The sequence below is a fragment of the Melospiza melodia genome, unplaced genomic scaffold (assembly GCF_035770615.1).
Source record: "Melospiza melodia melodia isolate bMelMel2 unplaced genomic scaffold, bMelMel2.pri scaffold_34, whole genome shotgun sequence".
Lineage (NCBI taxonomy): Eukaryota > Metazoa > Chordata > Aves > Passeriformes > Passerellidae > Melospiza > Melospiza melodia.
In genome coordinates this window covers 5,719,852-5,747,070 of record NW_026948659.1, presented here as the reverse complement: position 1 = coordinate 5,747,070, position 27,219 = coordinate 5,719,852, and the positions used below count along the sequence as shown (strand labels likewise).

Here is a 27,219-nt window from a genome sequence, read left to right as displayed (position 1 = left end):
CTGCAGTCAGCCAGAAGGTTTGTACCCATGAGCTGGGAGTTTCTTGTCCCTCTGCAGACGCTGTTGCTCAGAGCCAGGGCTGGTGTTTGGCAGCCATCCCCAAACAGCCCCAAGCATTTCCTTGGCTTCACCTTTGCTTTCTCTCCTCTTTCCTGATCCAGACTTCTTCCTATTGCCCACCCCTGTCCCCTCCCCTGAAAACAGCCCATCCCTGTTTGCCCTGTACACTCTGGCCCCACTCCCCATGTCAGTTCCTGACCTGGCACCATGGGAATGTCCCTTGGGCAGCAAGATCATCCTACAGGTGCTGCAGGAATTGTCTGCAGGCTCCTGCAGTGCCTGGTGCTGCTCCCTTGCCAGAGGCACCCCAGGCCAGGGGGGCACATCTGGGCTGCTGTGTCTGGCTCTGGGGCTCCCTGTTCTGGGCACTGAGGAGGGGCTGCAGAGGCTCTGCAGTACTGACAGGATGGGCTTTGGGGCTGGCAGGAGAAGCTGAGGGACCTGGGCTGCTGGAGCTTCTTAAGAGGAGGCCCAGGGCTCCTCCTGCAACTGCTCCAAGGGTGGTTCCAGAGAATCACAGAATCAGCCAGGCTGGAAAAGACCTTGGAGATCATCAAGTCCAACCTGTCCATGATATTGCCTTGTCTCCCTGAGACTCCTCTTCTCCAGGACAAACAACCCCAGCTCCCTCAGCTGCTCCTCATTGGACTTGTGTTCCAGACCCCTCCCCAGCCCTGTTGCCCTTCTTTGGACACGCTCCAGCCCCTCCATGGCCTTCCTAAATTGGGGGCCCAGAACTGGACACAGCACTCGTGGTGTGGCCTCACCAGTGCCGAGTGCAGGGGAAGAATCACTGCCCTGCTCCTGCTGGCCACACCATTCCTGATCCAGGCCAGCAGCCATTGGCCTTCTTGCCCACCTGGGCACACTGCTGGCTCATGTCCAGCCTGCTGTCCATCAGTGCCCCCAGGTCCCTTTCTGCCTGGCCGCTGTCCAGCCACTCTGTCCCCAGCCTGTAGCACTGCAGGGGGTGTTGTGGCCAAAGTGCAGGACCCGGCACTTGGACTTGTTCAACCTCACCTTGCTGGATTTGGGCCCTGGGTCCAGCCTGTCCAGGTCCCTCTACAGAGCCCTCCTACCCTCCAACAGATCCACACTCACACCCACCTTGGTGTCATCTGCAGATTTGCTGATGCTGGACTCTGTCCCCTCATGCAGATCATCAGTGCAGGTATTGAAATCCACGCTGGCTGGATCTGATCCCTCGGCCATCCTGTGGGTGCCCTGTGATGGCACTCAAGGTGATCTGTTCCATAGCCTTGCCAGGCACCCAGGTCAGGCTGACAGGCCTGGAGTTGCCCAGCTCCTCCTTCCAGCCCTTCTTGGGGATGGGCTCACATTGGCACCTCCAGTCCTCGGGGACCTCCCTGCTGAGCCAGCACTGATGGTAAATGATGGAGAGCAGCTTGGTGAGCTCATCCACAGCTCCCTCATCCCCCTGGGATGGATCCCATCTGCTCCCTGAGACACCTGTGAGCATCGGAGTGGCTCAGCAGGTCCCCAGCTGCTTCCTCCTGGATTCCAGGGGGTCTGTTCTGCTCCCTGTGACCTTCCACCAGCTCAGGAGAACACTTGTCTTGAGGACAACCTGTGTTATTCTTGAAAATTCGAGCAAAGAAGGTGTTAAGCAGCTCAGCTTTTTCTTATCTTACTTATCGTATTCCCCACTGCCTCCAATAAAGAGTAGATGTTCTACTTACCCCTCCTTTTGCTATTAGGTTCGTTTTAAAACTTTTTTTAGTATTTTTCACAGAAGTGGCTGGGTTAAGTTTTAATTGACCTTTTACCACTCTACTTTTCTTTCTGCATGACCTAACAACATCCTTAAACACTTCCTGAGATGACTGATCTTTTGTCCGAAGGAGATGCACCCTGTTTTTTCCCTCAGTTCCCACAAAAGCTCCATGCCCAGCCAGGACAATAATTAGCTGGCTCAACTTTAGCACAGAGGCACAGGCTGCTCCTTCTCCCTCAAGCTTTCTTTGCTGAGGTGCGTCCATCATTCCTGGACATCCCTTTGTTTTTAAAGACTGTTTCCCTTAAATGTCAGTATCTTATCTGGTACTCTCCAAATCTGCACCCCGAATAAGCGAACATCTGCCCTCCATAATTCCAGTGATGAAGTTTTGTTGCAGCCCCTCTTTCTTTCATAGAATATTGGAAACTCTGTTATTTCATGGTGACTTTGCCCAAGGCAGCCTCCAATCACCACATCTCCCCCCAGCCCTTCTCTGTATGTGACCAGCAAGAGACCGAGTTTTCCTTGGGATTGGGACTGTTACCAAAAATTTGGCAAAATAATAAAACTCCATTACCCCAATGTAGCGTTACGAAGCAGCATTCTTTATTTGGCCAGATGCACAGGGGGAGAGCTCCTCCCAAAGCCGTGCATCCTGAGTACAGGAAAATTTCTGTTTATATTCTGTATTTTCCATACATATTCATTGATTGTGCTGGACTAAACACACATATGATAATCATTTCCCCAAAATCATGAACATATTTCCCCTCCCCTTTACCCATGCATTCGCCTGTCCAAGGGGTCTCTCTGGTGGTTCCTGGTGCTCGCGGACCCCAATGTTCCAGTGGGCCTGGCTGAGCTGGCAGGACACTGAGGCTGGTGAATTTCCGTTCCCCTGCTCACACAATGGGCATTTTATGGTTTCCACATGCCTGGGGTTTTGGAGAACTAGCATTGTGTGTGCTCACCTGGTGTAGACAATTTATCATCTGGTGACATGAGGTCACAGAGGGGGCTATGACATAACAGAGTGGGTTATGTGAGGTCAGTGAGTAACTACAGCATCATAGGCTGTCTCTGTGACATCACAGAGCCAGGTGTGATATCACATTGAAGAGGACTGACATCCCAGAGCAGACTATGACATCACACAGCAGACTATGACATTGCAGATTTGGCTGTGACATCACAGGAGGGCTGTGTGAGGTCACTGGGTTGGTCACTTTGCCCCAGCCTGCCCTCACAGTTTCCCCCCGGAAGTCCAGAGCAGCTCATGCCCAGCAGGGTCCCCTATCCCCTGGTATCCCCCTGGCCCACCTGGAGCCATAGCCTCCACCAAGGATGTTGCACAAGATCAACCCCAAAACCTGACACAGGGACAAGGGGCTGGGCTGTGTGACCAGCACATCAAGGACGTGGATTATGCAGGTCACTGGGACCTGGTTTGGGTCCCCAGGGCAGGAAAGATGTCTGGCAGCTGGAGCAGGGCCTGGGAACGGCCTCCAAGGTGGGGCTGGAGCCCTTGGGCTGTGAGCAGGGGCTGAGGGAGCTGGGCTGGTCCAGCCCAGAGCAGGGAAGGCTGAGGGGCTCCTCATGCCAGCCTGGCAGTGCCAGCCAGGAGGGGATGGAGAACACAGAGCCAGGCTCTTCACCAGGGGGCCTGGGGGGAGAGAAAAGCCAATGGGTGGAAGGGGAAAGAGGGGAGATCAGCCAGGACAGGAGGAGATGAAATGATTCAGGCTGGTTTCAGCATTTTCTCAAAACCAAAAGCGGCCTGAGCCCCTTCTCCAACCACCACTGACAGCTTAAAAAACTGGGAATTATTCAGGCTGTTTTATCCTACTTCACCCAGAGAATCCTGATGCAGCAACTTAACTGTATTCATAACTGTGGCAGAATCATCTTTGTCTAAAATTGTTTTTGTACAAAAATCCCTTGCGAATGGTGGACATGTCAGATGTTGCTGGGATGTCTCACATTGCTGAGAAAGTGGTCAAATGTGTCTTAAATTGTTTCAAGTTTACATTTTTTATGTTGGCCATGAAGAGAAATTTCCTGTGCCTCTGAGTCCCACCAGTTCCTGACCCCCAAAGGACACAAACCTGGTGAGTTCTGGTTCCCACTCCAGTGGTGGCACCTGCACCTCCCTCTATCCCCAGAGCAGAGCTCCCTTGTCCCAGAGAGTCCCTGGCAATGCAGGGATGAAGGAAACAGGACAGGCTGTGGGGATCAGGGGCAGGGCACTGCCAGGGATTTGGGGTGCTTGTGAGCCCAGGGCAGGACATGGCCCTTGGCCTTGGTGAACCTCATCCCATTGTCCTGGGCCCATGGCTCCAGCCTGGCCAGATCCCTCTGCAGAGCTTCCTGCCCTCCAGCACAGCCACACTGCCACCCAGCTTGGGCTCACCTGGGAACTGACTGAGGGTGCCCTTGATGGCCTCGTCCAGATCAGCAATAAAGAGATTTCACTGACCTGGCCCCAATCCTGACCCCTGGGGACACCCCTGGATGTGACCCCATTCCTGAGCTGCTCTGAGTGCCAGGGGTTGGATGGGGGAAATGGTGGGGAGGGGGTAGGGACAAAGTGTGATTGATTGTCAGCCATGAAGGGTCTTGATTTTCATATCTCTTCAGACTGCATGAGGAGGGGCTGGGTGTGACAGTGGTCACAAGGGTTTTTAGGTGAAGAGAGACAAGAATGTTGACCTCATGTTCAGAAGGCTTGATTTAATATTTTATGATATATATATTACATTATGACTATACTAAAAAGAAATAGAAGGAAAAGTTCTCAGAAAACTAGGTAAGCTAAGAATAGAGAATAATGAAATAACAAAGGTCTGTATCCCAGACAGAGAGTCAGAGCCAGCTCTGCCATGAGTGGTCAGTAAATCCAAACATCCACATGAGTCCAATCACGGATCCACCTGTTGCATTCCACAGAAGCAGATAATCATTGTTTACATTTGGTTGCTGAAACTGAAGCTTCTCAGAGGGGAAAAAAATCCCAAGAAAGGATTTTTCACAAAAGATGTCTGCGACAGCTGGAGATCAATATATACTCAAGACTGCTGATACCAAGCTATGAAAAAGGAAACTATAGAGGACAAAACAATTCTCTTCTCATTGTTTTCAATATAGTATATTCACTTTGAATGCACTTCTGAAATTTGTATAATTACCACAGAAAAACAGAAGATTTGAATTATTGCCATGGGCTTGTCTTGTTAGGGTGTTTTGAATATATGTTTATGAGCCTTTTACACTGAATGTCTCAAATGAGAAGCTCAAGAAAGAAGAGGCCTCTGGAAAAGTAAAATTCATCACATACCTACAAGGTGCTGAGGAACCATCCTTCTCAGATTAGGAATGAGCAGAAATGGGCACAGCTTTTTGGCTGCCCCAGCTTTGGGATGGGCCCTGGGCCTGGAGCAGGAGCAGCTCTTGGGGGCCCCAAGGCCAGGGCTCTTGTGCTGCCCTGGGCAGATGGGATGGCAGCAGGGGCTGCAGAGCTCTCAGCACCTCCTACAGAGGGGAGCAGGGCACCCAGGGAGCCTCCTTTCCCTTGGCCAGGCACCTTCCCCCATGCTGGGGCTGAGTCCTGTGGCAGCTGCAGCTGCTGCTGTGCCCTTGCCAGGGCCTGAGGCCGTGGGGCAGTGCCCAGAGCAGCCTGGCCTGAGCAGAGCTGTGGGAACAGAGCTGGCTGGGCTGGGCTGGGCTGGGGAGAGGCCCTTGGTGCTGCCCAGAGCTCAGGGCAGCTGGCAGAGCTTGCAGGGAGCTGGGCTGGACTCAGAGAGCCTGGCCCAGAAACCATCAGTGTCCATCTCAGCCTGGCTGAGCGTGCAGGGGCCAAGAAGAGCAGCCCAGGGTCTGCAAGTTCTCTGGGTGGGAGCTGAGCTTGGGAGCCCTTGATCCCTGCCAAGTGCTGGGGCTGCTCCTCCAGCTCCAGAGGAGATGGGACAGATGGGAGCACAGAGAAATCATTCCTGCTGCATTCTTTCTTGTGTCTGCTTATACAGGTGACCTGAATCCATACACAGAGGAGGTGTTTTGTGTCAGATAACACTGGCAGAGTGTTCGGTAGAGTGAGAAGAATAATATTATTAAGTGAAAATAATGTTTCATGCAAAATACACAATGAGAAAAAAAAGACACATATGAGCAGAAGATCATCTCAGTTTTTCAGAGGAGGAGAGACATTCATTGATGTTCCAGTAGTCAAACATGTTGAAATTTTTTCCTCAGGGCTTCCTTGAGATTAGAGGTGACCACCAGAGGCCAAGGCCAACCAGAGCTCTCTTTCCTGGCAGCTTCTGCCTGGGAGAACCCTTGCAGATAGGGAATGTTTTAGGGGGAGTATCAGTTTTGGCCTTGGGCACCTGGAAAGAGAGATGGTTCTTTTCCATATGAAGGAAAGCACAGAGCCCCAGTTCTTCAAGGACTGATGAGAATCAGCCCCCAGTATTTCAAGATCAGCTGGATATGTCCGGTGGCCCCTGGGAGGCCAAACCAGCCAGACCTGTTCCATCTCCCCTTGGTTCCATGAGTGTCACAATGTTCTCCTTGCTTCTGCAGTGTCACAATCGCCCCGTGCTTCCATGAGGCCCTGCAGGCTCACAATGGCCCTTTGGTTCCGTGGGGCCCCACAGTGTCACAATGCTCTCCATGATTCCATGGGGCCTTGCAATTCCACAATGCTCTCCATGGATCCACGGTGCTCTGCAGGATCACAATGGCCCTTTGGTTCCACGAGGCCCTGCTGCTTCACACTGGGCCCTTGGGACCATGCAGCCCAGCAGAGCCTCAATGATGGCCTTTGTTCCATAGGGTCCTCACAGTGCCACAAAGATCTCTTCGTTTCAGTAGGCCTCACAATTTCACAATTGTCCTCATGGGCCCCACAGTGTCACCAGGGTCTCAACAGGAAGGAAACCACGGAGCCCCAGTGGTTCAGGGCCTGATGAACTACAAGTACCAGAGGCCAAGGTCAGGCCTGTCTGTCTGTCCTGGCAAGTTTGTCTGGGAGCAACTCTTAGATATATGAAATTTTGAATGTGTAATCCTATTTTTGGCCTATTCTTATCCACAGAAAGAAAAGCACAGAGCACCTGCTTTTGGAAGGCAGATGAGAGCCGGCCCTCAGGAGGGCAAGGCCAGCCAGACCTGTCTGTAATGGCAGCTTTTGTGTAGGAGCAATCATTGGATATAGGACTTTTGGAGGTGGAATCCCAATTTCAGCCATGGGCGCCTGAAGAAGAAGGATGTTTCTTTTCCATAAGAAGTAAAGGGTGGAACCCCAGTGTTTCAGGGCAGAATAAAAGCAACCACCAGAGGCCAAGGTCAGCCAGAGCTATCTGTCCTGGAAGCTTCTTTCTGGGAGAAACCTGGGCATATAGGGAATTTTGGAGGAGAAATACTACTTTTGGAATCGGTGCCTGTGCAGGAGGGACGGTTCTTTTCTATAAGAAGGAAAGCACCCCAGTGTGTGAAGGCAGGTCAGACCCAGCTCTAAGGAAGAAAAGGTCAGTCAGACTCGTTGGCAATGGCAGCTTTTATGTGGGAGAAATCCCTGGATATTGGCAATTTTGGAGAGGGAATCCCATTTTGGCTATGGATGCTTGAATGAGAAGGGCAGTTCTTTTCTTTTCCATTTGAAGGAAAGCCCAGAGCCCCAGGGCTACAGGGGTACATGAGAAGAGACCCTCGAGATGCCAAGAGCAGTTGGACCAGTCAGGCCAAGCCAACCAGACCTGTTCCCTGTTCCCTTGGATCCATGGGGCCCTGCAGGGTTACAGTGGTGGTGTCATATTGGATCCTTGGTTCTATCAGGCCCAGATGTGTCACTCTGGCCTCTTGTTTCCATGGGGCTCCACAGTGTCACAATGGTCCCTAGCTTCCATGAGGCCTTGCAGTGTCACAGGGGTCTCCTTGGTGCTGCAGTGTCACAATGGACCCTTGGTTCCATGGGGACTCACAATGTCAGAAGGGTCTCCTTGGTTCCATTAGGCCCTGCAGAGCCCCTTGATTCAACGCGGCCTCCAAGTGTCATCATGGCCTCCAGGATTCCATGAGGCCCCGCAGTGTCACAATTGACCTTTGGTTCCTTGGGGTCTTGCACTGTTCCATGGGGCCCTGTAGTGTCACAATGGCCTCCTTGGTTCCATGGTGCCACACAGTGTGACAACTGCCCCTTGGCCTGCCAGGACTGCAGAGTGTCACAATGTTTCCTTGTTTCCATAAGGTCTTGTAGTGTCACAATGGTCTCCATGATCCCAGAAGGCCTTGCAGTGTCACAACAGACCATTGGTTTCATGGAGCCCCACAGTGTCACTATGGTCCCCTTGGCTCCACAAGTGTCTGAAGTGCCACAATGGCTCTTTGGTTTCACAAGGCCTGAGAGTCTATAAATGGCGTCTATGGTTCCATGAGGCCCTGCTGTGTCACAATGGACATTTGGTTCCATTATGCCCAGAGTGTCACAATGGTATCCTTGGTCCTAGGGTGTCAGAAGGGATTCTTCATCCATGGACACCCAGAGTGTTCCCTGTAGTCCCCTTGATTCCACCAGCCCCTGCCATGCTCCAATGGCCCCTTTCGTCCAGTGGGTCCCAAAGTGTCTGAACAGTCTCCGTTGTTCCATGAGGCCCCGCAATGTCAGTGTGCTCCCCTTGGTTCCACAGGGCCCCCAGTGGAACAATGGACTCTTGGTTCCATGAGGTTCCTCAGTCCCAAAGGTCTCCTTGGATCCGCAGTGTCACAGTGGCCCCTTGGCTCCATGTGGCCACACTGTGTCACAAGGCTCATGGTTCCATGAGGCCACACAGTTTAACAAGGGACCCTTGGTCCCACGAGGCCTTGCTATGTCACAATGGGCTTCTGGTTCCATGAGCTCTCACACTGCCAGCAGCAGTCTCCTTGGTTCTGCAGTGTCACCATGGAGCCTTTGTTCCATGGGGTTCCACAGTAGAACAAGGTCACCTTGGTTCTGTGAGGTTCTGCAGTGTCACAATGGCCCCTTGGTTCCAAGAGGTTTCTCAGGGTCACAATGGTCTCCTTGGATCCGCAGTATCACAATGGACATTTGGTTCATTGTGGCCCCAATGTGCCCAAATGGATTTTGGTTCCATGGGGTTCTGCTGTGTTACAATGGACCCTTTGTTCCATGAGTTTGCACAGTGTCACAGCTGACTCCTTGGGTCTGTGCGGCTCTGCTGTCACCAAATCTCTGAAATATCAGAATAAGGCTCCTCAAGACTCATTTGCTATTTCAGAGGGTATCATTTATTCAGGCCTAAGGTCCAAAATGGGATAACTCCTAAAAATGTGGACATGGAGTTCTACCAGTGTGTTGCTTATATACAGTCCTTAAATATGAATTACATTTTACCCACTTCCATAAAACCCACCCCAAGTTCCCAGATTCACTCCTTGTTTTTACTATTCCCTGCACCCCTGACCCAGATGTCTTCTTCTTCTCTTCCAACCATCCTTGCTGGGAAAGCAGCCCCTGCATGCCTTGTTCCTGTGCTGAAAGTTCACAGGCAGGGTAAAAATGGAATGAACCCTTTTGGTATCAGCCCCAGGCTTTGTGTGGGCAGGCAGAGGCAGGCAGGAGGCAGAGCTGTCAGCAAAGGAAGGGGCCAGCCAGGTGGGGCAGCCGGGGGATGCCGACAGCCTGCAGGGACAGAGGCGCAGGGCAGCGACACCGTAGCACAGCCTGGGCTGCACAGGGCACAGGCATGGGCAGCAGCTGCAAGACAGCCCTGCCAGAGCAAACTTGGGCAGCACTTTGGCCATGGCTGCTGGGCCTGGGCCTGAGGCAGGAGCAGGAGACAAGTGACCCTTGCAGGCCTGGGGCCTCATTGCCTCCTTGTCCCTGCTCAGCAGCCTGGCAGGGGCCGCCCCATGCTCCTGCCCTTGCCATTGCACATCCCCACATGCCAGTGCCCATCCCGGCAAGAGCCCTGAGCAAGGAGGGAGGGACAGCATCTGCCTGGCCAGGGCCTGGGGCTCAGGCCTTGGCCCTTGGCATTCCTCAAACACATCCAGCTTTGCTCAGCACCAGAGACACCTTGGCCTTGTTTGTCCCCAGCTGTCATCACTGCCTCCAGTGTTCTGCTCTAACTGGAAACTGGGGACACATTCTCAGAGAGACTTATTAAACTTTTAGAAATTTTGGAGTTTCAATTTAACTTGGAGTTCTTGAGAAGTTTTTTGAGCACTCTCTCAGGGACTGAGTCTGATGTAAACAACACCAAATCCCCAAGAGGCTCATTAAAGTCCTTGTGCTGTGTCTGTGCTGCTGAGCTTTAAAGGAACAGCTCTTGCCAGGGCCAGCTCCTCTCCCAGCCCAGCAGGGCTGAGGGCTCTGCCTGCAGGCTCTGAGGGGACAGGAGCCAGGCAGAGACAGGCTGAAGGCAATCAGGATTGGGAAGTCATTGAGCTGAGACTTCACTTGGGGAAAGATCTTCACAGCCCTGTGCATGGTGAGTGTGTGGGTGCAGGGCAATATCCCCTGTGCTTCTGGAGGGATCTCCTGAAGCCAGAACACCCCACAGCCTGGGGGATGTGTCAGGAGGACTCTCCCAGCTTCTCTGTGGCACAGGAGCAGGAGGAGGAGGATGTGCTGCAGAGCAGGGCTGCCCTGGGCACCGTCAGAGGGACAGGGCAGGACGGCTCCTGCTGCCAGGGACGGCTGCAGGGGGTGAAGCTGGGGCTGCAGCCAGGGCTGCCCAGGGCTGTCCTGCAGAGCAGCTCCTGCACCCCTCAGGGCTCTTGGCCAGCCCAGGGCATGGGCCACCTGCCAGGGGCAGCTCTCAGCCTGCCTGGCAGCTCCCATGGACGCTGCAAGGGAGAAGGTGGAGGTGGAAGGAGCCACCCCCATCAGGGCAGATTCCTCCTGCTGTGGAGATGGTGCTGCATGGCCAGGGCTGCTCTCAGCTTTCTCCGCAAGGGAAGGGAAAGGGGCTGTCAGCTGTGTCTGTGTCACTGAGACTATGACACTGTCACCCTGTGCATCAGCAGATGGGCCTCAGATCTCCCTCAGAAACGGCCTCCTCAGCCTCCTCTCCCTACAGACAGCAGCAGCAGCAGCACCTTGACTTGCAGCATCTCTGTTTGTCTGGCCTGCCCTTAAGGCCCTGCTGCCAGGGAGATGCCCCTGGGCAGTGCCTTGTGCTGGGAGGGGTCTGCAGAGCAGAGCTGAGTCCCCAGGGCTGGCCTGGGCTCTGGCAGCAATGGCAGGGACAAGGCTTGGGTAAAGAAAAACAGCTCCCAATAGGCACAACTCCAGGCAGCAGAGAGCCAGACCAATCCTTTGCATCCCTCCATGTCCCGCTGCATAGGGAGAGAGAGTAGAGTTGGAGGGATTGATTTTGAAACTGGAGTCTTCAAAAAAACCATGTTATTTTTAAGTGCAGTTTTAAATTGGTACATCCTGTACTAGAGCGAGGGGAAATGAGCAAAGGGCACCTGTGTTGGCCCAGCAGGTCTGAGTGCACTGGGGCACAGGGAGCCCTGTTTTCCATCTGGCCTCCCCAGTGTTCAGCCTGAGAGCAATGCTAAGAACAAGACTTCTGTCCCTTCTAAAAAGCACACAGTTACTTTGTAGCCCAAAGCTACACTGAAAAGAAAAAGGTAAATGAAATTTCTCCAGAGAAAGAGAAGCAATTTTGAGTGCCTGTGCAAGAAAATAGCATAGGATGTACTCAAGGTACTTTGTCCAAATTGTCAATGTTGTCTTTGAACAGCCCAAAATGTCCAGAATGAAGGAATGTCCAACAGCAGCTCCATCCAGCACTTCCTCCTGCTGGCATTGGCAGACACGCGGCAGCTGCAGCTCCTGCACTTCTGCCTCTTGCTGGGCATCTCCCTGGCTGCCCTCCTGGGCAACGGCCTCATCATCAGCGCCGTAGCCTGCGGCCACCACCTGCACACACCCATGTTCTTCTTCCTGCTCAACCTGGCCCTCAGCGACCTGGGCTCCATCTCCACCACTGTCCCCAAAGCCATGCACAATTCCCTCTGGGACACCAGGCACATCTCCTACTCAGGATGTGCTGCTCAGGTGTTTTTATTTGCCTTTTTCATCTCAGCAGAATTTTCCCTCCTGACCATCATGTGCTACGACCGCTACGTGTCCATCTGCAAACCCCTGCACTACGGGACCCTCCTGGGCAGCAGAGCTTGTGCCCACATGGCAGCAGCTGCCTGGGCCAGTGCCTTTCTCTATTCACTGCTGCACACAGCCAATACATTTTCCCTGCCCCTGTGCCATGGCAATGCCCTGGGCCAGATCTTCTGTGAGGTGCCCCAGATCCTCAAGCTCTCCTGCTCCAAATCCTACCTCAGGGAACTTGGGCTCATTGTGCTAAGTGCTCTTCTATTTTTTGCTTGCTTTTTGTTCATCGTTTTCTCTTATGTGCAGATCTTCAGGGCTGTGCTGAGGATCCCCGCTGAGCAGGGACGGCACAAAGCCTTTTCCACCTGCCTCCCTCACCTGGCTGTGCTCTCCCTGTTTCTCAGCACTGCCACATTTGCCTACCTGAAGCCGCCCTCCATCTCCTCCCCATCCCTGGATCTGGCCTTGTCAGTTCTGTACTCGGTGGTGCCTCCAGCCCTGAACCCCCTCATCTACAGCCTGAGGAACCAGGAGCTCAAGGATGCCTTGGGAAAACTGGTGACTGCAACTTCAGAAGCAATAAATTCTCTTTTCTGCTACAGAGCCTTTAGAATATAACTCTTTACCATATCAGCTTTTTTTCCCGTGTTTGTCTATTCTTTGCTATGTTATCTTTTTCTATTGTTGTAGTGTTTCTATCAAAATACTGTAGTATTACTCTTAGGTTTTTACATGAATATCTACATTTCTTTTGAAATAAAAATACTTGCAAGTGGTTTGTTCCCTTCGTGTTTAAATAAAAACAAGTGCCTGCCTGACTTGTCTGTCCAAGGCATTTCCTCAGCCCTTCCCTGTCTCTGCAGGGGCAGCGCCTGTGAGCAGAGGTGGCAGGAAGAGACTCCCAGCACAGCAGCACAGGCAGGGACAATGCCCCCACCTCTTCCCACATCTGCTCGGCCCAACTCCACCCTGTCCTTGCCAGCCCTGCTGTGGCTGTAAGGCCGTAGCGCTCTGGCAGCTTGGTCACTGTCCTGCTGCGTGTCCCTGCTGTGGCCACAGGCAGGGCCAGGCCATGGGCACTGCTGGGACACAGCTGGGCTCCGGCACAGCAGCTCCAGCAGCAAAGGGCATCTCCTGAGGGCAGGGCAGGGAGGCTTCGCTCCCCTCCAGAGCTGCTGTCAGCAATGTGCTCCAGGAATGCCCTGGCACAGCAAAGCCCAGGGCCTGGGGCAGGGGGGAGTGTGCAGGGGGGGCTCACAGCAGTGTCCTGGCACAGCCAGAGCTCCTGGCATGGACCTGAGGCTGCAGCAGAGCAGGGCCTGGGCTGTGTCTCTGTTCTGGGGCAGCCTGGGAAGGTGCCCCAGGGCAATTGTCCCACACCAGCCCCTGCAACCACCATTGCCAGCACTGGCCTCTCCCCACCTGCAGGAGGTTGTTTGTCCCTGCACAGAGGGACACCAAGTGACCGGGCCAGCAGGCCATGTTTGCTCTGTGCTGAGGAGATCTCAGCAGTGCATCGTGTGTGTGGGTGGGGAGATGAACCCCAGTGAGCACAAACACCATCAGCAGCAACTGGGGATGGCACAATTCCAGTGGAACAAACAGGGCCTTGAGGCCACTTCACTCTGAGAGTAACGTTGTCTGGGAAAACACCTGAATTCTTTGCTGGGTTGTGGTTAGGACTGCATGGAGAGAAATATCCCAGGCAGGGAGGCTCCAGGGAAAAATGCTCAGGGCAGCCATGGACTGCACAGAGAGACACTGGATAGAGTGAGGGTCTTTGGGGAGAAATGAGAGCTGCCTCCCTTCTGAACCACCCCGAGGACCTGGATAGGGCTGTGCTGTGTTCTGGGCACTGACCTGGCACTGAGGGAGGTGGAAAAGGCCTTTGGTGTCAGGGCTGTTGAGAAGGCTGGGCAGTTTCACTGTGGGACCTCTCTCAAACCACTTGGAAAGGCCAGAGCCATCCCAGAGGGTCCTGGGCACCTGGAAAGGGCAGACATGGAACCAGTATGCACACAGGGCAGGGAGGGGCAGTGGGAGAGTCACAGCCTGCTCAGGCTCAGCAGGGAAGGGGATGTGGCAAATCCTCCTGCAGCCATTCCAGGCACTGGCAGGAGAGGGCAGGAACAGCAGAACCCACGTGGGAGGGAAAAGAAGGGGATGTTGTGTGCCCAGAGTTCAGCCAGGCCTGGGACAGGGTCTGCTGTGGTCTCCTCAACACCAGACTGGAGAGAGCTGGGCTGAAGGAGTGGAACATGGGCTGGGTGGGAATTTGGCTGAACAATGAGGGTCAAATGTCATCCATGGTACAGAGTCCTCTTGGCAGCCATGCCCTGGTAGCATCCCTCAGTGACCAGCCCTTGGCCACCACTGTGGAATATTTCTATTGTCTCTACAATGCCAATTGAAATATACTTTCAATTCCTTTGTGGATGCTGCCAAATTGCAGGGACTGAACTGATTTGTGACTGACGCTCAACTCATCTAGTTAATGGTGACTGCAAAACGTAATTGGGCAAGATGACTGAGTTGGGTAAATTTATCTTGCCATCAGGCGCCAAGCAAGCCACAAGAAAAGGCAGAAAAAACTCATGCATCAGAGCAAAGTCAGTTCAATAGGGAAAAACCCAAACCCAACCCAAACCTAAAAACCCCAAACCTAATCAAAAAACCCAAAGCAAGATCCACCCACAACAACACAAAAACCCCAGAAACAAACCAGCCACAAAAAGAAAAAGGCCGCAAAGAGAAGAAAAGCAAATTCACAGGAAATCTCCTATCAGCAGAAAATATTTAACCACCTTGTGGCAGGAGAGGATTCTGCATGTCTAGGTGCTGTTTTGAAAGAAATATGTCTGAAAAAAGAAATTGATCCCCTACCCCCCTTGGCCCCCCACTTCTCTCATTTGATTGCTGATCATGGTGTGACATGGAGTGGAACATCCCTTGGGTCAGTCCAGCCCAGCTGTCCCAGCCCTGTTCCCCAGGAACACTTGCCCACCCCAGGCCCATAGGCTGGGGGGTCGCAGACGCCTCATGCGGGGCGAGCACTGAGAAAGGGACAGGAGAACAGAACAGCACAGCCTTGGAGAAACTGATTGAGGATGTACCTATCGCAAACAGAAGTCACACAAAATGCAAGCAGGATGCCAGCTCTGCTCTGCAAGGCTGACAAAGCAGAAGTTATGCAGAACAATAATATTGCCCTTACTCAAAAGGAGGGTTCAAGGAACAGCCACCTAAAAAGGGCACTGGATGTTGAAGACAAAACCAAAGAACCATAAAAGGATTTGTGATAAGGTGTGCAACTGTGTCAAATAAACTCAAAGGAAGTGGGGATAGCTAATGGATACATAATCAGTGTGTGTGATAAAAACTCTGTTCATTCAGTGCTTAATGCACTCCAATGGAGGGAGGATGGCCCAAGTGACCACCATGCTGTAATAAAGAATGCCTGCTTTCAAATACTCCAAACTCTTTTCAAAAGTTTCTATCCAGTGGGTTTCACTATCAGTGGTGTCCTTGACTCCCTTATGCCCCACAGTTTCACAATGGCCCCTTGGCTCCATGAGGCCCTGCTGTAGAACAATGGACCCTTGGTTCCATTGGGTTCCGTACTGTCAAAATGGCCTCCTTAGTTCTGCACTGCCACAATGCTCTCCTTGGTTCCATGAGGCTTTGGTGTGTCACAACAGCCCCTTGGTTCCATCAACTGTCAGAGTGTCACCCTGGTCTCTTGCATCTGTAGTGTCACAATGGACAATTGGTGACAAGCAGCCCTGCTGTGACACCATGAATATTTGGTTCCATGGAGTCTCACAGTGTCACAATGGCCCCTTGGCTCCACGAGGTTCCACAGCATCACCATGATCTCCTTGGATCCGCAGTATCTCCATGGATCATTGGTTCCATGTGGCCCTGCTGTGTCACAGTGGTTCCTTGGTTCCATGAAACCCCACTGCATAACAATGGAATCTTGTTCCCGTCAGGTTCTGTACTGTCACCATGGTCTCCTTGGTTCTGGACTGTAACAATTGACCCTTGGTTCCATGAGGTTCCATGATGTCACAATGGTCTCCTTGGTTCCACAAGGACTTGCTTTGTCACAATGGACCCATCTTTCCAGGAGCTTCCATGGTGTCACCATAGTCTCCTCAGATCCACATTGTCACAATGGACAACTGGCTCCATGGGCCCTCCTGTGTCACAAAAAACCCTCAGTGCCATGAGGTTCTGTGGTGTCACAATGGTCTGCCTGGTTCAACGAGGCCCTGGAGTGTCACAATGGCTGCTTGGTTCCATGAGCTTCCATAGCATCAACAATGGTCTCCTTGTTTCTGTAGTGTCACAATGGATCCTGGTTCCATGAGGTCCCTAAATGTCACTGGTCTCCTGGGTTGATGTGACCCTGCTGTGTCACCACGGCCCCTTGGTTCCATGAGTTTCTGTACTCTCAGCAATGGTTCCTTGGTTCCAATGAGGCCCTGCTGTGTCACAATGGACCCTGGGTTCCATCAAGTTCTTCAGTGTCACAATGCCCCCTTGGATCCATGACGTCCCACAGTGTCACCATGGTGTCCTTGGATCCATGCCGCCTTAATGGACCATTGCTGCAGCCAGAATAGCTACTAATACAGTCCAGGGTAGGGAAACAAAAAGGGCCTTTGCTTGGTATCCACAGATGTTTAATTCAGCCATGTGGTGAGATGTTCAGGGTCACAAGGCAGGACTCCTGAGGGGAGTCCAGGTTTATGTATCTCCAGAGGAAGGGGCTGATTAGTGCCATGGGGGCAGTACAAAGATGGGGCCAATGGGGGAATGGGGAGGGAGGGGCTGAGGGACACAGAACAAAGGGAAGGAGCCAATGGGGTTGAACAGCTTTTGAGGGAAGCTTCTTGTGTCTCCCTAACCCAGGGAATGCCTCTCAGGGTCTCCACAGCTGCAGAATGTCAAAACGGCCCCTTGGCTCTTTTGGGCTCCTCAGGATCCCAGTGGCCCCTTGGCTGCATGAGGCCCAGCTGTGTCACACTGGCCTCCTGCTTCCACTGGGTCCCACAGCATCACAATTGTCCCCCCTTAGATCCATGACGCCCCGCAATGTCACAATGGACCTTTGGTTCCATGAGTCCCACACTGTTCCAAGAATCCTTAGTTCCATGGGGCCCTGTAGTGTCGCAATGGTCCCTTGGTTTCGTGGTGCCACACAGTGCCACATCTGCCCTTTGGCCCAACAGGGCCTCATGGTGTCACAATGGACTCCTTGGTTCTATAGGGACACAAAGCGCCACAATGGCTCTTTGGTTTCACAAGGCTTCAAAGTGTACAAATGGCCTCCATGGTTTTATGCAGCCAAACTGTGTCAAAATGGACTTTTGTTTCCATGATGCACCACAGTGTCACAGTAGTCAGCTTGCTTGTGCACTGTAAGAATGCCCCATTGGTCACTCAGAGCCCCACAGTGTCACTATTGTGCCCTTGGTTCCATGAGGGCTTGCTGTGTCACAATGCCCTTTGGTTCCATGAGGTCCCATGTGTCATAATGATCTCCATGGTTCCATGAGGCTTCGCTGTGGCTCAATGGCCCCCTTGGTTCCATGATGTCCCATGGCAGAGCAATGGTCGCCTTGGTTCCATGGTGTCAGAATGGTCCCTTTGTCCCATGGAGCCCCACAGTGTCACTGTGGTCCCCTTGATTCCATGAGGCCCTGCAGTGTCGTGGAGGCCTCTTGGCTCCATGAGGCAAAGCAGAATCAGAATGGCCCCTTGGTTCCATGGAGCACCACAGTCCTGTTGGTTCCACAGGGCCCTGCAGTGTAACAATGGACCTTTGGTTCCATGAGGTTCCTCAGTGTCTCAGTGGCCCCTTGGCTCCAGGTTGCCCTGCTGTGTCACAGTGCCAGGTGGTTCCATGAGGTCCCACAGTGTCCAAATGGTCTCCTTGGCTCTGGGAAGCCCCACAGAGCCACAATGGACCCTTGGTTCCAGGAGGCCTTGCTGTGTCCCAATGGACTTTTGGTTCCATGGGGTTCCACTGCATAACATGATCCCCGTGATTCCAGAAGGTTCTGCAGTGTCACAATGGACCATTGGTAACATGCAGCCCCACGCTGTAACAATGACCCCATGGCTCCATGAGCTTCCACACTGTCAGCAATGGTCTCCTTGTTTCCACAAGACCTTGCTCTTATACAATGGACATTTGGTTCCATGGGGCTCCACTGCATCACAATGGACCCTTTGTTCCATGGGGTTCCACAGTGTCACAGCGAGGCCCTTGGATCTGTCAGCCTCTGCTGTCACCAAATGTCCAAAATATCAGAATAAGGTTCCTTAACACTAATTTGCTATTTCAGAGGGTATCATTTATTTACACCTGAGGTCCAGCATGGGATAACTCCTAACCTTACATGGATATGGAATTCTAACAGTGTGTTACCTATATAAAGTCCCTAAATGTGAATTACAATTTACCCACTTCCATAAAACCCACCCCAATTCCCAGATTCACTCCTTGATTTCTCCAATCCTTCCAGATGTCTTCTTGAGCCAGATGTCTTCTTGAGCCAGATGTCTTCTTCTTCTCTTCCAACCATCCTTGCTGGGAAAGCAGCCCCTGCATGCCTTGTTCCTGTGCTGAGAGTTCACAGGCAGGGTAAAAATCGAATGAACCCTTTTGGTATCAGCTCCAGGCTTTGTGTGGGCAGGCAGAGGCAGGCAGGAGGCAGAGCTGTCAGCAAAGGAAGGGGCCAGCCAGGTGGGGCAGCCGGGGGATGCTGACAGCCTGCAGGGACAGAGGCGCAGGGCAGGGACACCGTGGGACAGCCTGGGCTGCACAGGGCAAAGGCATGTGCAGCAGCTGCAAGACAACCCTGCCAGAGCCAACTTGGGCAGCACTTTGGCCATGGCTGCTGAGCCTGGGCCTGAGGCAGAAGCAGGCGACAAGTGACCCTTGCAGGCCTGGGGCCTCATTGCCTCCTTGTCCCTGCTCAGCAGCCTGGCAGGGGCCGCCCCATGCTCCTGCCCTTGCCATTGCACATCCCCACATGCCAGTGCCCATCCCGGCAAGAGCCCTGAGCAAGGAGGGAGGGACAGCATCTGCCTGGCCAGGGCCTGGGGCTCAGGCCTTGGCCCTTGGCATTCCTCAAACACATCCAGCTTTGCTCAGCACCAGAGACACCTTGGCCTTGTTTGTCCCCAGCTGTCATCACTGCCTCCAGTGTTCTGCTCTAACTGGAAACTGGGGACACTTTCTCAGTCGTATTCCTCAGTGGGACCCATTAAAACTTTAAGAAAATTTGGAGTCTAAATTTAAATTTGAGTTGTTGAGAAGTTTTTTGGAGACACTCTCAGGGACTGAGTCTGATGTAAACAATACTAAAGCCCTGAGAGGGTCATTAAAGTTTTCCTAGTCCACTTATGGAGAAAGATTTCAAAGAACTTGTAAAAAATACGCATTCCTATTTTAAAGGATGTATTTTATTTTATTTCTCTTTACATCAGAGGTGATTGCAGCATTCTGTGATTGATATTGACCCAGGGTCTCTCCTCAGCAGCTCTGGCCGGCTCACAGAAGCTGTCCCTGGAGCTCTGACCCAGTGTGGACAACCTTGCTCCACATTGCCCAGCCCCGTCCTGTCTGTCCTCACTCCCCTGGGCCCTGCTGTGCTTGCAGAGCTGGCTGCACTCAGACTAAGAGGGGTTTTCCCTTTTTGGGTTTTTTTCCAGCAGTCTCAAACTCCTGAGTTTCCCCACTGCAAGCAGACACACTGCTCAGGTGTGTGCCAGCCCCAGGTGCCACCAAAGCCACTGCAGAGCTGCCCTGGGCCAGCTGTGAGGGTGGATCATCAGCCCAAGCTGCACGGGGCCACTGCAAGGGGCTGTGGCCATGGGCACTGCACTGACCCCACTGCTGGGTTTGGCTGCCATGGCCACCGAGAGAAATTAAACTGTCCTTGGAAACACTGGGGAGGACTGGGACATACTGGGGAACACTGGGAACGCTGTGGGAGACACTGGGACATACTGGGAGTGACACTGGGAGCTACTGGGAGAACCTGGGGACACTGGGGCAATTGCAGAGATGACTGGGGACACTGGGTTACCTGTGGATGACATTGTGGGGAAATGTGAACGACTGGGAATGAACTTGGGTGTATTGGGACCGACTGGGCTGTACTGGGAGGGATTGGAGGGGTACTGGATTGTACTGGGTTCTACTGGGGACTAATTGGGCTTTCCTGATGTTATACTAGTCTGTACTGGGGATCAACTGGGCTTTACTGGGAGGGACTGGAGGAGGGTGCATGGGCTGTTCCCACCTCCACTGCATCCCATTTGCCGAAGCTCGCGCCCATCTCCAGCCGCAGCCAATCAGAGCCAGGGATCCAGGCCTGGGGGCGGTGCCTACACGGGCAGCAAATTTTCTTTTTGCCTACAACTCCCGTCATGCCCCGCGGCCCAACTGAGCCACATTGCAGCCGGGAGAACAACTGCCGTCATGCCCTGTTCTCCACAGAACTCCAGGATCCGTCCCCATCTGTCCCATAAGTGTCCCGCAAACACTCCAGGATCCCTCAGAGCCCCCTCAGCACCCATTCGGGACTCCCATAAGCACCCCCGAACCCATGAGTGCTCCCACCCCCACAGATGCCCGGAACAGCCACTTCTGGGAATTCATCTGCTCTCGTCCCCCGTGGCCCCAGAGCCCCTCAGAACACAGTCCCGCGCCAAAAACTCCGGCCGCGACCCGCGCCCTAAAGAGCCCAGTTGGAGCTCTCCGAACTCCTCCCAAGGGCTCCTGTGCCGTTTACGTTTCTCCAGAGGATCTCAAGTCAGGGCTTGGACGCAAAGGTGTCCCCCAAGAGCCGTCCCAGACTCCGAAACATTTTGTTCCAACCACTTTCGGGACTACAGCTGCCATCATGCTCCGCGGCGCACGACCAGCGCCATTTCAGGCGGGACTTTATCTCCCGTCATGCCCGGCGCCCCACCGAGAGCCATTGCAGCTGCGCCCAGAACTCCCGTGATGCTCCGCGCCCCCGTTAAACCGTATGATACCTGCACCTACAACTCCCATCGCCGCCTGCTCCCCTGAGAGCCCCGTTCGAGTCCCTCCAAGTGCCCGCCCGGACCCCGAAGGGCCCCAAATTCCCCTCCCTGACCTCCAAGGGCCCCCCCTGGACCCCCAAGTGCTGCCCCGGACCCTGAACTGTCCCTCAGAATCCCTGCGTGCCTCTCCAAGTGCCCACCCGGCTTCCACAAGTGTGCCCCAGACCCTCAAGTTCCCTCTGAATTCCCTCCCTAGACCCAAAACGGCCCCAAATGCGCCCCAGAAATGTCTCCAGGGACCCCGAAGTGCACGCCCCTCCAACCCTGTCTGAGAAAAAGATGATAAAAAAGATGACAAAAAGACTACAAATATAACTAATTAACATAAAGAGAAAGAAATATATAGCCAATAGAAATTATTTAATTAATTCATGAAGGAATTGTGTTACTTAGAACCAATGATGAATAATTTTCTTGGTTGCTAGAAATGAATCCAATTTTAATATAAATATATAAATTAGGTAATAAAAATATTGTCTAAGACTATCCTAAATTAAAATAATATAACTATAATTTTGCTATTAATAAATTTTATTTATAAGATAAAATGCTAAAATTTTTCTGGTTTTTTTGGGGATGTCAGCCCCAGGTGGGCGTTGTCAGACATGGTGAGGCTGGGGGTGAGGAGCCAATTGTCGAAACAGGCTCAGCCTGCAAGGGGCTCATTCTTATCCATGCCCAAACGTCCTAAGGAGACATTCAGCATCCAGATCACTTGGGGAATGCTTCTATCCCCTCTTCTCATAACTAAAAAATAAAAAGATACTGATGTGATTAAAAAAACAAACATCATGAGGTGCATTTTGGAATCTCCCTCCCGAAGACAACTCCAAACTGACTCCAATCACTGCACAAGCCCTGGAGACCCAAAGACAATGGAAGGGAGACAAAGAGCTCCTGAGGCCTTTCTGAATTTTCATCAGCCCCACGCTGGATTTGGGGCTGGCTCCAGGACCCTCAGGCATGCAGAGAAGGATGGAGAAGCTGCTCAAGGAGTCAGCAGCAAAACTGCAAGTGCCTTGGAGCATGGCTGGGCCGCAGGGAGGGCAGGGAGTGCCCAAGGCTGCCCAGGGCCTGGTGAGAGCAGATCCTTGAGGGCAGGATTGCAGGGAGCCCAAGGCTCTGAGCAGGGAACTGCAATTCTGAGCAAGGCCTGGCTTGGCTGCAGGAAGCAGAAAGGCCAAGCCCTGAGCCCAGCCTGGGCCAGCAGGGCCTGTCCTTCACGGCTGCCTGGGGGCTCTTGGTGGGCCAGGGGGATGTGAGGGGCAGCAAGGACAAATGGCATCAACCTGCAGCCCCTGCCAGCCTCCCCAGGGAGGCCGAGGGAGAAGCAGAGTGCAGCCCCTGCAAGGAAAGTTCCTCCTGTGGGGCCTCCAGAGGCGCTGCCCGAGCCCAGGGCACAAAGGCCTGGGTGCCTGTGGCCCTGCCAGCCCTGCCCAGCCCTTGGCCATCTGTCCTGCAGGCTGTGCCCCCTGGGCGTGCTGCTCCTCTGCCCTGGCCGGTTGCACTCGCCCATCTCGCTGGGCCCCAGCATTTCTCACCCAGCGTTGCTGTGCCCTCCCTGGGCTCCCTGTACCCAGCGCTGCCGGCTCCTGGCACACAGAGCCCGGCCATGGCCCAGCCTCACGCTGCCACATCTCCAGCACCAACATTCTGCCCTGCAAGGGACTTTGCTTTCTCCTCAGCTCCAGCCTGAACCTTCCAAGGTTCACTTTGGGGAGGTTTCCTGCAATTCCCACTGCCAAAGAAAGCTCTGTCTCCTGCTGGTCACAAACAGAGAAGGGCTGGTGGCAGATCAGAGGTGGTCAGAGGCTGTTTGGGGCACAGCGACCATTGTAGCCATGATATTTTCTGAAAAATCCCTTTGCTAGGATTTAGCTCCTGAGAAGCTGAGGCCTCAGGTACAAAATATAAAGAATAATTATCTGCTGCTTTGGAATGCAACAGGTGGATCTGTGATTGGCTTCATGTCATTGTTTTTATTAATGGCCAATCACAGTCCAGCTGTGTCTCTCTCTGGTCAGACACAGGATTTTGTTATCATTCCATTCTTTCTCCATTGCTTGCAAGCCTTCTGATGAAACCCTTTCTTCTATTCTTTTTGTATAGTTTTAATATAATATCTATCATAAAATAATAAATTAGTCTTCTGAAACATGGAGTCAGATCCTTTTCTCTTGCCTCTTCTAGGACCTCTGTGAACACCACTACTGACCATGAGATTATTAATTATTCTAATATTCTCTGAAATAACAAGGGGCATCAACTAAACACCTACAACTGGCTGGAGGGCCAGTTCAGTGGCGGTGAATGTTACACCAGAGAGTGGTGGTGAATGCTGCTGCATCCAGCTGGCAAGCAGTCACCTGTGGTATCCGTAAGGGGGCTCTGCTGGAGCCAGTTCTGTTCAATATTGTTACTGACAACCTGGATGAGAGTGTTGAGACTTTCAGTAGTAAATCTGCAGACAAAACTAAGCTGGGAGCGTGTGTACATCTGCTGGAAGGTAGGAGGCCTCTGCAGAGACACCGGGAACAGTTGGATGGATGGGCAGATTCCAGTAAGATGAAGTTTAGTAAGTCCAAGTGCGAGGTCTTGCACTTTGGTCACAAAAACCCCTGCAGTGCTACAGGCTGGGGACAGAGTGGCTGGACAGCGGCCAGGCAGAAAGGGACCTGGGGGCACTGATGGACAGCAGGCTGGACATGAGCCAGCAGTGTGCCCAGGTGGGCAAGAAGGCCAATGGCTCCTGGCCTGGCTCAGGAATGGTGTGGCCAGCAGGAGCGGGGCAGTGATTCTTCCCCTGCACTCGGCACTGGTGAGGCCATACCTCGAGTGCTGTGTCCAGTTCTGTGCCCCAATTTCAGAAGGCCTGGAGGGCCTGGAGGGGCTGGAGCATGTCCAGACAAGGGCAACAAGGCTGGTGAGGGGTCCGGAACACAAGTCCTATTCAGAGTGGCTGAGGGAGCTGGGGTTGTTTATCCTGGAGAAGAGGAGGCTCAGGGAGACAAGGCAGTGTCAGGGCACAGGTTGGACTTGATGATTTCCAAGGTCTTTTCCAACATTGCTGATTCTGTGACTCTCTGGAACCACCCTTGGAGCAGAGTCAGGAGGAGCCCTGGGCCTCCTCTTCAGCAGCTCCAGCAGCCCAGGTCCCTCAGCTTCTCCTGCCAGCCCCAAAGCCCATCCTGTCAGTCCTGCAGAACCTCTGCAGCTCCTCCTCACTGCGCAGAACAGGGAGCCCCAGAGCCAGACACAGCAGCTCAGATGTGCCCCCCTGGCCTGGGGTGCCTCTGGCAAGGGAGCAGCGCCAGGCACTGCAGGAGCCTGCAGACAATTCCTGCAGCACTTGTAGGATGATCCTGCTGCCCAAGGGACGTTCCCATGGTGCCAAGTCCAGAATTGCCATGGGGAGTGGGGCCAGAGAGGAAAGGGCAAACAGGGATGGGCTGTTTGCAGCGGAAGGGGCAGGGATGGGAGAGAAAGAAATCTGGATCAGGAAAGAGGAGAGAAAGCAAAGGTGAAGCCAAGGAAATGCTTAGGGCAGTTTGGGGGTGGCTGCCAGGCAGCCTTGTCTCTGAGCAACAGCGTCTGCAGTGAGACAGGAAACACCCAGCTGAAGGGAACAAACTTTCTGGCTGACTGCAGAGGCCAGGACAAAGCTGAGAGGTTTCCCTGGTGTCCCCCAGCCCTTGCTGTCCATAGGTGCTGATGGCATTTGTGCTGCCTCAGGTTCATGTCCCCACACCAACAGCATGGGGGTGCTCCCCCTGCTCTGTGCAATGCAAACAGGGGCTGCTGAGCCAGTGCTGCCGTGTCTGTGCCTGCAAGGATGGGGCACCTGTGTGAGCTGGGGGAGAGGCCAGGGCTGCAGAGGGGGGATGTTGTTGGCAGCTCCATCAGGACGCTCTGGGACGCTGCCCTGGCCTGTGCAGCGCACTGGGGATGGATCAGCCCCTGCTCTGCTGCTCCTTCCCGTCTGCCCCAGGGCCCTTGCAGAGCCCCAGCCATGCTGTTTGCCCCCAGCCTGCCCACGGCCAGCCTGGGGCTGCTCACGGGGCTTTTCTGTGCTGAGCATTGGCCTGTGTGTGTTCTTGAGAGAGCCTGGGCAAGGAGCCTGGAGCCCCCAGGCCCTGGGCTGAGGCGTCAGCGCTGCCCCAGCAGTGCCCATGGCCTGTCCCTGCTGCAGCCCCGGCACTGCCACCCCCAGGGCTGTGCCCGGCCCCGAGAGCACTCAGGCCCTGCAGCAACACCAGGGCCACCAGGGCAGTGGGGCAGGGCCACGGCATCAGCACTGGCAACACCAAGTGCTGCTGCTGCTGGGCACAGCTGCTGGGCCAGCCCTGATCTGCCCCCAGCTCTGCACACAGACATTGATGCTGCAGCTCCAGGGAAGGAACAAAGGGAGATCTCTGGTGAAAATTCTGCTGAGAGATCCTTTATTTCATTTAAAGACACTGAGAACACAGCTCATGTTGACACTGTCTGGGGGCACTGGGAAGGTGGAGAGAAAGAAAATTAGAAATGGAAGAAACAATAGGGAGAATATTAAAAATTAAAACAGAGGGGGAAAATAACCAATCCAACAAAAACTTTCAAATCTCACTTTTATTACAAGAGATATGCAGAGATTGGCAAAAACTTTAATGTTTTCTACATTTTCCAGTCATCAGTCTCCACACCGCAGCCTTGAGCTCCTGGTTCCTCAGGCTGTAGATGAGGGGGTTCAGGGCTGGAGGCACCACCGAGTACAGAACTGACAGGGCCAGATCCAGGGATGGGGAGGAGATGGAGGGTGGCTTCAGGTAGGCAAAAAAGCCAGTGCTGAGGAACAGGGAGAGCACGGCCAGGTGAGGGAGGCAGGTGGAAAAGGCTTTGTGCCGTCCCTGCTCAGAGGGGATCCTCAGCACAGCCCTGAAGATCTGCACATAGGAGAAAACAATGAACACAAAACAACCAAAACCTAAAAAGGTAACAAACAACGAAATCCAAATTTTTCTGAAGGTGGAGTGGGAGCAGGAGAGCTTGAGGAGCTGGGGCACCTCACAGAAGAACTGGCCCAGGGCACTGCCATGGCACAGGGGCAGGGAAAATGTATTGGCTGTGTGCAGCAGAGCAGTGAGAAAGGCACTGGCCCAGGCAGCTGCTGCCATGTGGGCACAAGCTCTGCTGCCCAGGAGGGTCCCGTAGTGCAGGGGTTTGCAGATGGACACGTAGCGGTCGTAGCACATGACGGTCAGGAGGGAAAACTCTGCTGAGATGAAAAATACAAACAGAAATAGCTGAGCAGCACATCCTGAGTAGGAGATGTCCCTGGTGTCCCAGAGGGAATTGTGCATGGCTTTGGGGACAGTGGTGCAGATAGAGCCCAGGTCGCTGAGGGCCAGGTTGAGCAGGAAGAAGAACATGGGCGTGTGCAGGTGGTGGCCGCAGGCTACGGCGCTGATGATGAGGCCGTTGCCCAGGAGGGCAGCCAGGGAGATGCCCAGCAAGAGGCAGAAGTGCAGGAGCTGCAGCTGCCGCGTGTCTGCCAGTGCCAGCAGGAGGAAGTTCCTGATGGAGCTGCTGTTGGACATTTGCTGTGTCTGCACATTTCAACGTAGAGAAGGAGGAAAGACAGGGCAATGGAGGGGAAATTTCTCACAGAAAAATCACAACTCTTTGTCGTAGCCTCTTTCTTTCCACTAAGCACCTCCCCCTTGTGTATGTCTAGGAATCTTCCTTCACCAGTGTTGCTGGAGCCCTGATTGCTGCTGGCCAATGCTGTGTGAGGAGCTGGACCTTGGCCTGCAGGACACCTGGGAGTCAGCCCTGACCCCCAGTCAATGCAGGGGAACAGTGAGGGCAGGGCCCTGTCCTGGTGTTCAGGCTTGGATAAAGAATCTTCCTGTAAGGCTGCAGAACTGCCTGGGTGAAGGGATGGGGATAACAGAAGGCAGAGTGAGGGATTCTGCTGCACCTGGGGAGAACAGAGAGTCCAGGGAGGCAGGAGGATTGTCTGAGGCTTAGTGCAGACTGACGAGAGCTGCTCTGTCCCTCTCTCCTGTTCCAGCTGCCCTGCACTTGCACCGTTCTGAGATCCACTCCCGTGTTACCCTGGACAGCCAGGAGACACTGCTGAGAGCAGAGGATCCCTGGCACACAAAGTGGCTCCTGCCTTTCCCAGAGTCAGGACAGTGGGCTCATT

The 27,219-nt window shown here is 53.5% G+C and overlaps 2 protein-coding genes across 2 annotated transcripts; one reads left to right on the top strand and one right to left on the bottom strand.

The window, feature by feature from the left end:
* Positions 1–11,774: 11,774 nt before the first annotated feature.
* On the top strand, positions 11,775–18,469 carry LOC134434250 (olfactory receptor 14J1-like; the record flags this gene model as incomplete). Its single annotated transcript, XM_063182931.1, has 2 exons — positions 11,775–12,416; positions 18,458–18,469. Coding segments are annotated over 2 exons (654 nt in total), but the record flags the coding sequence as incomplete, so codon positions are not given.
* A 7,206-nt stretch (positions 18,470–25,675) lies between these two features.
* LOC134434249 (olfactory receptor 14J1-like) lies at positions 25,676–26,440 on the bottom strand (the record flags this gene model as incomplete). Its single annotated transcript, XM_063182930.1, has 1 exon — positions 25,676–26,440. A coding segment is annotated over one exon (765 nt), but the record flags the coding sequence as incomplete, so codon positions are not given.
* Between the last annotated feature and the right edge of the window lie 779 nt (positions 26,441–27,219).